Source organism: Prosopis cineraria, unplaced genomic scaffold (assembly GCF_029017545.1).
Source record: "Prosopis cineraria cultivar Desert tree isolate PC_DT_omini unplaced genomic scaffold, ASM2901754v1 PC5, whole genome shotgun sequence".
In the NCBI taxonomy this organism is placed as follows: domain Eukaryota; kingdom Viridiplantae; phylum Streptophyta; class Magnoliopsida; order Fabales; family Fabaceae; genus Prosopis; species Prosopis cineraria.
In genome coordinates this window covers 25,647,787-25,660,083 of record NW_026555336.1, presented here as the reverse complement: position 1 = coordinate 25,660,083, position 12,297 = coordinate 25,647,787, and the positions used below count along the sequence as shown (strand labels likewise).

The 12,297-nt window shown below is 33.7% G+C and overlaps 1 protein-coding gene across 1 annotated transcript; it reads left to right on the top strand.

Annotated features, from left to right (window-relative positions):
• Positions 1 to 3,694: 3,694 nt before the first annotated feature.
• On the top strand, positions 3,695 to 4,466 carry LOC129310793 (probable nucleolar protein 5-1). The gene is made up of 4 exons (XM_054952705.1): positions 3,695 to 3,805; positions 3,926 to 4,030; positions 4,109 to 4,241; positions 4,324 to 4,466. Exons 1-4 carry the CDS (start codon positions 3,695 to 3,697, stop codon positions 4,464 to 4,466), a joined length of 492 nt encoding a protein of 163 aa, XP_054808680.1.
• The last annotated feature ends 7,831 nt before the right edge of the window (positions 4,467 to 12,297 follow it).

Sequence of the window (12,297 nt, the reverse complement as noted above, 5' to 3'; positions counted from 1 at the left end):
TATTAACTTTTAATGTATTTATAGACACTTGTCAATAAAGTAATAACAACTTATTGACATGTAATTAATAAAACAAACTGTCTGCCACATTTACAAACTTGTAATCAGCTTTTATAACCAGCGTTATCTAAGTTAACTACACAAAATGAGCTAACTATACAAAGGGATATGATGATCAATAAAATTATATCCTAAGGTTCTATAAAAAATCTTCTATTTCCTTTTCCTCATCGCTTGGGATCCTTCTAACAAGGACATGGCTTTGGGCTCCTTCACATTGTTACGATGACTCAATAGCCACCACAAGAGTTCTACCTTCTTCTTATAGAGGTCATCCTGCACCACAAGTAAGTCTTATAAGGGATAACAACAAATATGTAGTACATGAAAGAGGAAAATGTAAAGCAAAGAATGTATACGTCAGATCGTATACCTATTCTTATCCACAGTGTTGTCCCACGATTGTAACCATGTCATAACGTGCACGCCACGAGTATGGCTAAAAACAAAATAAAAAACATAACGTAAAATTAATTTTTCACATGTAAATATAAGCTTAATGATGTATAAACATAAAAGGAACTCACGTATCAGTTTGCACATGAATTTAGCCCATATAATGTCCATGCTAACGTCATCCTCAAACAATTATGGCTTGACTGCACGAAGTAGAGAGTGAAAGCAATTCCTCTGCAAACTCAAGACTTGCAATGTTAGTAATGTTAATTTACAACTAATCAAGAAGACAATGACAAATATAGATGTTAGTAATGTTGAGTGACAAGTATAAACATACTCATCCTCTTGCCATCATTTCTTTGGGATCTAGTTGTCCTTTCTTCTTCTTTTTCTTCTCCTTTCCCTTGCCCTTCTTCTCAACATTCTCTTCTTCTTCCTCTTCTTGCTGTCTTTAGAAATACTCCCTGTTACTGACCAATGAATCTAACACATAGAAGTTCTTACTCTTGGTCTCAAAGACATAGCAAAACCAATGACTATGGAAAAGAGTTGGGCTAAAAATGAAATCACAATCATCAATGTTATATCCAACAAACTCAGGAAATATTTCTCCCTTGTTGTCATCTACCATCCATTTCAAAGGGTTGCTGATCATTTTTAACATGAACTCAGAACCAAAGATATGTCTTTGGACTTTCCCTTCATTTTCCTTTTGGTCACCTACCAAAGTTCGGGCAACCATTGATATCACCCTGTCACTAATCCATCTCTTGCTACCAAAACATTATAGCTCTGCACAAGTCAAGTAGTAGCTATAAAATCTATAATGATCTTGTTGAAGAAGAAGGAAAAATTAAATAGATTGTCACTAATATTTTAGTCAGTCAATTTTTAGGCACAACATAGGGACTTACTTGTCTCCCTCATCTTCCTCACATGGTGTTGTGCATATTTGAAATAATTGCTCCTTCTCATCCATTTTTCTCTTCTTTCCAACATTAGTTCTAACCTATGGAGATTTCACAGCAGATCTTTTATATCTTTTTGATCTTCTAGGATGTTTACTTGATTGTTCTTCTCCTCTCCCTTCCTCGTCCTCGGTAGAATCTTTCCCTCATACACCTGCCTCCTTATCCTCATCTTCTTTTAAATCGCATTGTTGCCCTTTTCTTTAGGAGAACCTTGCTGTTCATCATCTTTTTCTTTATCTTCTTCACCTTCTAATTTTTCTTCTTCATTCTCTTCCTCTTTTGATTGTTCAGCTCCTTCTTCGTTGTATTCTTCTTCTTCTTCTAATTTTTCTTCTTTATTCTCTTCCTCTTTTGATTGTTTAGCTCCTTCTTCATTATATTCTTCCTCTTCTAATTTTTCTTCTTCATTTTTTTCCTCTGAAGCTATCCCCTCATCAACAAGTCCTTCCTCTTTTATTTTTTCATCTTATTCTTTCCCTCAGAATCTATCCCTTTATCATCATCTTCTTCCTCTTATGATTTTTCACCTTCTTCCTCTCTTGAGCCTTGTCCAAGCAGCATTGATTGTAAGCTCATTAACTCCTCTCCAATGTCAGACACAAACGACAGCACTTTTCCATACAGCCTCCTTACTTCCTGCAAGACAATTACTGACTCAGTGCATAAATAAGACCATATATATCAATCCATTGTACTCTATTTTATACATATCGAGTGAACAAATGCCGGTTCTTGATACACCTTAGTAGATGAACTACCATATACAGTAGTTGGCTCATGCAAGATGCCTCAATTGCTCTTTTTCTCCAACTTTATTCTTATATTCACTTTATCATCGTCCCAATATTTCAGAGCATCTACGGCTTTTGGACAACCTTGGCCAACTGGAAAATTCTGGAAGCCCCATACCTAAAAACTTGACAAATTAGTATAAACATAAAACTTTTACATGGAAAACTTTGAAAGGCTATCACTTTGGATTAATGTAAATTGAACACATACTTACCATTAGAAAGTAGATACATCCCCCAACGTTCTTCCTCGTCCTTCCCTTCCCTTTACTCAGCTGTTTCTTGTAGTCTTCTACCTCCTTGCAAAGTTCATTAAAAATGAACGTACCCCAATCATATGTGCTTGGTTTCTTTTGTGTCTCATAAACGACCTTCAATATACGGTTGCTAACCTCAAGACTTGTGGTTGACAATAGCAAGGTTCCCAATGCATACATTACAAAAAGTAACTCAAATTTAGCTACCTCCTTTCCAAATATAATCATTTCAGCTATTTCCTTGTATAGCATTTTATAGTAAGTATTTCTCAAATTCTTAAAAGCTCTATCATTCACATTGACATCCCCAGTAATCTGCTTACCCTCATTACGTAAGCCCATCAAGTCATTCACATCCTTGGCCTTCATTTGCTTGATTTTCCCCCTTATGCATATTTCACGAGTTGGGGGGTTAAAGGCATGCATCAACTCTCCACAAATATCTCTTTGAATTTTTTTACAAGACACATCAAGAAGCCTATGGAATCCTAGCTTCTCAACCCTTTTTTGTAATTTCTCATCTTTCTTAACATATTTTGCCACTTCACCAAATTGGCTAGGAGAGCAGCGCGTATGAAATGGTACGGTATATCTCTTCACTGTTGTCTTTGCTTTATCTTTCATCTTCCTTTATCTAGAAAACAAATAGAAAAGTTCAACTACATGTGTTGAAAAGAGATATATGCATACTAGTCATTACTAAGTTCCAACTCACAGATTTCTGCACTAGCATTGTTTATTAATAAGAAAAAAACACAAGTCACAAAGGCATGACGGTTCACTAGTTATGACAGTTCACTAGTCAATGGAGCATACTGTTGTTGTCAATGGAATTTATGGTTGTAGTCATTAAAGTAATTAGTTGTCATTCATGGAATAAATGATTTTGGTTAATACAGCATATGTTGTTGTCAACAAAGAAAGCAGTTGTCGTCAATGGAGAAATTCGTCCATATTTAAAATTACATATTTTTAAGCAGAATTGGAAGTTAAACTTACCATAATAAAAATATAAAATGCAAGAGGAGTAGTTGAAAGTTGAAACATGCAAATACGCGCCTTAAGTAATTACAAAAATCTCATGCATAACTACACTTTTGCAACATATCAGAAATATACTTGGTAAGCTTGACTTGATAAACATTAGAGACTGTGTGGCCAGGTTTTGTCTCTTTCAGAGTACAGAGCACAACTATATGATTATCTTAAGAGCAGGATGAATACTATTACACCTAATTTGACTGCTCTTGTTGGGAAGCTTGTTGGTGCTCGCCTTATTGCCTATGGTGGTAGCTTCCTCAATCTTGTAAAGATGCCAGGGAGTACTGTACAGATACTTAGTGCTGAAAAGGCTCTCTTTAGGGCCCTAAAGACTAAGCATGCTACCCCAAAATATGAGCTTATTTATTATGCATCATTAATTGGTCAGGCTGCATAAAACTTTAAGGGTAAAATTTCTCGATCACTTGCTGCAAAGACAGCATTGGCGATTATGGAAGATGCTCTTAGACATGGTCAACATAATTCAATAGGATTGGAAAACAGAGCCAAGGTGCTTGTGCTATTCTCTAGTTTGTTCTCCTACTTTTGTTGTCACTTGCTGCCATTGCTTATATATACTTTCACACAGCTTGAAGCACGCCTAAGGAGTCTTGAAGGCAATGAACTAGGTAGACTTGTCGGTTCAACTAAAGGAAAGCCAAAGATAGAAAGCTATGATAAAGATTGGAAGAAGGAAGTTGGAGGCTTCCTTCATTTTCTATGTCTGAAAGGATGCACCATAAATTTTTTTTTATGTGTTCGAGTTTTTTGTTTTGTGTAGACTTGATTCTACTCTTGGTCAAGCTCCTCACGGTGCGTCTATGGATAAAGAAATGCAAGAGCTTCTTGTTGCTGAAGAAAAGAAAGAAAAGAAGAAAAAGAAGAAAGAGAGAAATGGGGACGACGATGCTGCTCTACAAGCTGATGCTGGCAAGGAATCAGATTAAGTGGAAACTGCAAAGAAGGAGAAGAAGAAGAAATGTAGGGATTCTGCTGAGGATGGCTAGGTGCAAGCTAAGGAGGATTACAGAGATGGTGAATTACAGTGAGAAGAAAACTGACATATGAGCAAAAAAATAGAGACGGAGAATTATAGTTATGTGCGAAAATGGAGATGCAAAAAATTAAAGTCACAATCGAGATACCAGCTAAAAAAAGAAAAGAACAAATAAAGGAATAATGGGAGAAGAAAACGCATAATCAATGGCAGTTGAACCTGTGGTGGCGAGACGGCGGCAGAGGACGGCAGAGACAGTCTAATGATGGCGATTAGGGCAAATATGAGTGGCTGAAGCAGGAGCAAGCAACTCTTATTCTTTACTCCTTCGAGTTTTTCACTCTCTAACGGCGTGACGGTCTTCTCCGATGGAATGCGACCTCCAGAATAGTGCTCGGCTCTTAGCTCTGGAGCACGACAGAATGAGGAAGACACAGCTGTTTTTAGTTTTGTGGGTTAGTGGGAAGCAGACTGATTTTTCATATTTCAAATAGAGGGCAAATGGGTAATTTCACTTTCAGACTTATTCACCCTTAGGTCCCTAGGGACCTGGAAGCTATTTCTTAAATTCATGGGACCTCAGCGTATTTAAAGTGCTTCTATGGGACTTTAGACTGATTCCCTTTGATTTACCATTTAGTTGTTGAGAAATGAAGTTTTGATTATTTGTTTAATGATTGGCCACCACTAGGTGAGATTTAGGCATTTGGCTTGAACCTTGAAAGAGGAGACTTAAATTGGACCTTGAGAACTAGTAGCCTATGATTAGTTTAACAATTTGCTATTAGAACAGAAATGTATCTAATGGACCTAGATAATCCTCATGGGTTAGAGTCTCTAATGCAATTAATTAATTAAGGTAATAATTTACTTTAATTAAATTAATTAGGATCCTTAGTGATTAGATTAATTTAGATTCCCAGATTTTCAAAACTGAATTTCAAGACAATTAATGTGGTAATGAGAGGGTTAGGAAGCAAATAGGTGATTAGAACTCTAGAACACTCTTCTCTTGGTTGACTTTAGTTGTTTATGGATTGGAAGTTATTTTTAATTGATTACTTTTAATACTTTCATTTTAATTGTTCTAAAATAAATCTCTTGTTTTATTAGCTTAACGTGAATGAATTTGAAAATTTAATGCCTAATTGCCATTTTAATTAATTCCCTGAGAGATTGACCTTGATTAACTACTAGCTTCAATTGCAACCTGTACACTTGCAGTGTCTCTTAATTTTTGTGGGCATCATTGTTTAATATCAAAAATAAAAGGGGAGGTAATTTCATTGCATTGCATTCAAAATCAATTATATCATGCTTAAAAATAACTTTACCATACTTACACTAGTATTTTGGTCCTATCAACATTTACAATTTATCATACTCAAATACTCAAGGCCAAAATACTAACTATACATTATAGACAATTCTATAGTGCAAGTGTACTCAAAATGCATTCTAGAATTGGCAATATAAATATATTACACAAAAGAAATAACTAAACATAGAAGCATACAATAGGAATTCACTAATTCCTTAAGCTTTATCTTTCTCTAAACCAGAGTTAGAGCCTGTAAAATGTTAAAGGAGAGAGGTGAGTCTAGCCACTTGTAACCAAGGTAAACCTATCCTATGCAGTTGCATATCAATTGAATTAAACATATAAGTGTAGAATAGATCTTCTTAAAACACATACATGCACATGAATCACTACAAATCATATCTCAATCAAATCATTTCCATTTTAATTACATGGTACATAGCCACAAGACACTTAGACATGTAACCATGATTCGATAGATTGATATGGCTTGCCACAACTCAATCTTGTGACATGTCATATAAATCACATAAGCATGATCATACCATTCTTATACCTTCCTTATTTCCTCTAGCTATAACATTAATTAGGGCTCCGATTGCATGACTAGACTACCCAAGCTTACCAATTGTGAGATGTGACCCGACTAAAGATCACAGTACTCACTCTTGGATCATGAATTTTCCTACTCTTAAATCTCTAGGGTGTCATATACCCCAAGCTAATCTCCTCGATAAACTGGTGGAGATAGCTAGGTTCTAATCCCTTGACAAACTATGAGATAGTCCTTCGACAAACTATAAAACAAGGATATATTCTTGTGTACTAAAAGCAGCCTAAAATACCATATGAATTTTTATCTACTCATTTCCCTCGGCAAACTCCCGCCCATTGATTATGCCATGTACAATGCTCACTCACTATTCACAGATTTCATTTTCAAATCAACACATTAGGCTCACAACCATGCACTACCCAAGTAAGCATCAACTCTCATTATATTCATATTTATCACATATAGTACCCTTTTCAATCATAGCACATTCATCATTATCATTCTCAATCATTATTAACAACTCAATTAACCACCACAATGAAACTCTAAAACTCATTTCGCAATCTCTTTGCACCTTTAGTTCAAACCAAAGTAATTACACAATCACAAGATTTCATAACATGTTACACATATTGACAAATCACAATTTACATTCTAAACATATATTTCACATCACGTTGCAATTAACATATAATTACTCAAAATAAGGTTCTCTTGGTTATCTCAAACCTTTGAGAGGTCAAAAGTTTAGCCCTCAATACTTTGCTTCCAAGCTTGACTTTTCAAGCTGAAATGGTGCCCTAAATGTTCAATTTATAATCAAACAATTCTTACTAATCAACATCGTCAAGAACATACTATCAACTCTCACACCTTCACTTCTATAATACCCAACATTATCAATATTTACCTTTGGGATTACCCATTAAGTTTATTAACTCTCTTTAGTCCCCAATAACATTAGTGAGCTATTAAATTTCCATTAATGACATAAACTAATCTTTCAACAACCCTCATTAATATAAATTTTGAATTTTAATGAGGTCCACCAACCAAGTATATTCAAACTCAATATTTCTAGGGTTATATACTCAAATCTACTCCCATTAACTCCATTTGAGTTAATGGAATTAGAGCTATAACTTATATGGACTAAAAATCATCTCCCATTATCAAACCCTTACCAATAACCTCATAAATGTAGAAGAGATAAGGAGGAATGGAGTATAGGATACCCTCCGAATGTGAACCCTAGCAGAGCTTAGTCGCTTGTTTTTTGTTTTCTCCCTTTTCTCTCCTTTAGTTTTCTATCAATTCATGACTAATATTTCACAAAAAAAAAGGGCTGTGTGCCATAGCACACACAGCAGGTGCCATGACACATGGCATAAAGAGGCCCTTCCTACTTCAATGGTCATTTGGGTACTAGGTAGACGTATTGCATGTTGTGATGTATGGCACAGAAACCCTTCCTTCACATTTTCTCTTTCTTTCAATGCTCGAGTTCACTTTTGTTAGGGTTGAAACATGACCAAAATCAATCATTAAACCTCCCTAGCCACACATGTCAATTTTCTCAATTATTATAATTAAACATAATTAGTCTCTTAATAATCCAAGGATTAAAATTTTGGATTGTACAAGGCACGTCAAATTTAACCAATTTCTATGCCATACATTACACCATATGAAGTGTATGCCGCAATGTAATACCCACAATAATTAACCCACTATCCTAAACCTTACTACCACGGTAATTAAGGCTAATGACCCTAATCAACCATTACCATAGTAGAATATGTTTAACCATGGTTACTGTAAATAAGAACAAAGAAAACTATTTGAAAATATGATCCCAATAAAAATAATTTTTAAAACCATTGAGCTAAAAAATGCACAATAACAGATTTATTACTAAATGGAAGCAATATATAACCCATTAATGAGGTTATGCCACAATTTAGGGACAAATTAGTTTTTTTTTATAGAACTAAGCGTTCATACTGCAATTGACTTCCTAACTCAACAATTTAACTAAGTAATACTTGGAAGTCAAAAGGCATATTTCAAACCATATTTTAATAATGAACATCATCATCAAAATCATGCACAAGTGTCAATCACAATTTTACTAGCCACATCATAAGTCCATAAGGCTTGGATTGACAAAAATAGCTAGATATTCGACATTCAATAATATCTTAGCACAATAGTTAATACACAATAACATCATTAGCCTAAATATAAACTCTCATGAGTTTGCTTTACAAAATGGTTAGGCGGACAATAATCATTGTCACAAAGTCAATTACAATCATAGATGTATAATATGTCCCTAAGTTGGCAATAAATAAATAAATAAATATATATATATATATACTACTACTACTACACGAAGATAAAGAAGGCTATACAAAGTGCAATTTAGCTCTAAGCCTTTGGATCCTTCCCTTTGCCACCATTTGAAGCGTTACTTGTAAATATTAAATACGGGGTGAGATAAACATATCAATAATCAAGGAACCTAACTTTTAACATATATAGGCATATTCATTAAGGCATGTAAAGCATTACCTAATAATATTAGATCAAAATAAAACATTTAAATATGTATGATTAACTAATTTTCCTCCTTATCTCCTCTTTACTTCTTTTGACTGATTCTATGGGCTATAATTCATTACAGGACCAATCCATGTGACTAGATTAGCTCAAACTCTCCAATGTTAAGGAGTAACCTGGCCAAAGATCACCACTCCTAACTTGAACTATGGACTCCCCTGCTAATCAAATTCATGTAGGGTGTCATAATTATTGTCGATAATACATATCCACTCATAAAGAAAGTATCATTAGCTAAGCCAAAACCATACCAAACTCCCATCGAAGCCATGCCATAACTATCTAACATTGGGAGCTACTCAAGTATTGTTCATCCCATGTGGACTCATAATATAATAATCTCTCAACTAGGGTGAACTCCCACTCACTTCAATTCTCAATCATGCCATAATGTATCATAGTTTCAATCATGCACAATGATGCAATTTCACATGTCAAGAAATCACAATTTCTATTCAACATGCTTAATTTCATCCACATATGCATGCTTCACAATTTATATCTATAGAGTTCTTAACCATTTTCATAATTTACAATAAAGCATATCTTACTTGTTTCACCCATATTATTTAACAAATTAACTTATACTCACTTTTACGGATTTTCTAAAAACATTAAAATTGCATCTGTACATATAACATTCATTTCATAATTTTTATAACACCAAAAATACTTAAAACATGCATATGAGGGAATTGAGTTTCCCAATTACCTCCACCCCTTAAGTTACTCTAGAAGGGAACCTATAGATTTAATCCAATTCCAAGCTCCCAAATGCTCTAAGATCCCAAAAGAGTTTAGTCTACAGTTAGACAACTCAAAAACATCAAACCATAACAAAAATCACCATTTTTCTAACTACCAAATTTTTATTCAAAAATTCCAAAATTCAAATTATCAAATAACCTTATTATCCAATAGTTTTATTAGCTTTATTAGAACCTAGTGAGCCTAACTAAACCTATTAATTACTAACATAATCCTCACATTATCCATTTCCAATTTAGGGTTTGCTCAAATAAATCAAAATTTGGATAAAATACCCAAATAAATCATACCCACAATTCTAGCATCAATAATATACTCCCAACAACTTCATTTCATTTATCTATATCAACCAAAAATTTTCCTATAGTCAAAAATATCAGAAATTTGAAATTATAGGAAATCCCAATTTTTTCACTGTCAAAAATTTAAAATAAAGTAAAAAATATTTAAAAAATATTTAAGAAATTTATCTAGTTAAAAAAAAACTCAAATGTCACTAAAGGTATTTTATAGTATAACGTAACCTTTGAAATTGCCCCCTTCAGTCGATGATTTGCAAACGCTCTATTTTTCTTTTCTCTCCAAGATGGTGAAACGAATGTTTCGGGAGGAGATGACAGCACCTAACATATAGCCATGTGACCGCCCTTCAAAAAATTTAACCCTTCTTTTTATTTTTCTTATATATATATATATATATATATAAACTCATTTGTTATTTTCTTTTTCTTTCTTTTAAATTCTATTCAATATGTGTATATATATACATATTCCTAGACCTTCCAAAAATTAAAAGAATTGAGCTAATTTATATATTTTGTTCAAATAAAATTTTTAAAACATTAAAATATTTATAATATGTTAAGTGGGAACAATATATTAAATATTTTAGTTTAGTTCTACCTAACCACACTTATTTTCTTTCTTTTCTAAAAAAAAACTATGACTTAGAAGTCCTCAAAATTTAACCCCACAATAATCCCAATTAATTCTTAGTTTACTTTAACAATGGTTTGGCACATTATCTTTATTTTAACAATGGTTTGGTGCATTATCGGCCATGCACGGTCTTGATTTTAATAAATATTCTAAAGATTTCACCACAATCACATAGGAGCAGCTCCACTATATATTCACATAGATTATATATATTTATGTTCAATATGAATCATTGTATTTGGAAGCATGTGAATTGTTTAGATATGTTTTTTTGTTTGGATATATTATTTGCATAACTTGTTGGGTTTGAAATAATGATGGGCATTTTGTTCTGTTACCTACCACGTGGTATGCCTTCAAAAACCCATAAAATCAATCACAAAGCAAGCACCATAGCAAATTAGTAAATGTTACTTTTACCTCTAGCAAGTAATTTTCCTTGAATAAGTGAGGTACCACCTTCTATGGCATTAGCACCACAATCTACACACAATATAATATTAAGGGTAAAGGTGCAATTTACTCTGGAACTTTCCCTCTAGGAGCACTTAGTATTATAAACTTTTTTTTGGAACAATATTTCCCCGAAACTTTCCAAAACGATGCAATATTACCTTGTCGTTAAAGTTGACCATTTGTTGACTACTTTGTTTGACTGGACTTGCCACGTGGTTGCCACATGGTATTTTTTTTTTAAATGATAAAGGTGTAAATTTACCCTGGAACTTTTCCTCTAAGGGTGTCTAGTATCCTCAACTTTTTTTTGGAGCAATGTCGCCCTATTGTTAAAGTTAACTGTTTTGTTTGACTTCACTTACCATGTGGTAGTCATGTGACATTTTTAAAAAATTAAAAAAATGTTGTCCCCTCCCTCCTTGTGTCTCAGTTGCACATCATTCTTCCTCCTTCACATTCGACCATTCTTCTTGTCTTCATTCCTCTATCCTCCACCTCAGCATTTGTTACTTCTGAGAGCTAAATGAGAAGCCCCATAACTGTCACCCACTAAGTTATTACCTCTCCCTACTTGGCATTGGTCAATCTGAGTTCTTTTTTATTTTTTTGTTCTTTTTTGTGGATATTTTGTGTTGTTCGAATTGTGTTCTTTATTTTCTTCCTCTCTATCCCTTGTCTTTGATTGTTTTTCGATGTTGAAAATCTAAGTTTGGTTGTTTTTCTTGATTATTTTTTTATGTTAAAAATCTGAGTTTGATTTTTCATCTTAGTGTTTTGGGTTATGTTGCATTTTTAGTGTTGTAGATCAAGAAGTAGAAGCAAATGAAGATGAAGCATAGTTCTTTTTATTTTTTTTAATTTTTTAAAAATGCCACATGACTACCACGTGGCAAATAAAGTCAAACAAAATGGTCAACTCCAACAATAGGGCAATATTGCTCTAAAAAAATAGTTGAGGATACCAAGCATCTTTGAAGGAAAAGTTCTAAGGTAAATTTGCACCTTTACTATTTTTTTCAAAAAAAAAAGCCTCATGGCAACCATGTGGCAAGTCCAATTAGACAAAATGGTCAACAAACGGTCAACTCTGATGGCAGGGTAATATTGCATCATTTTGGA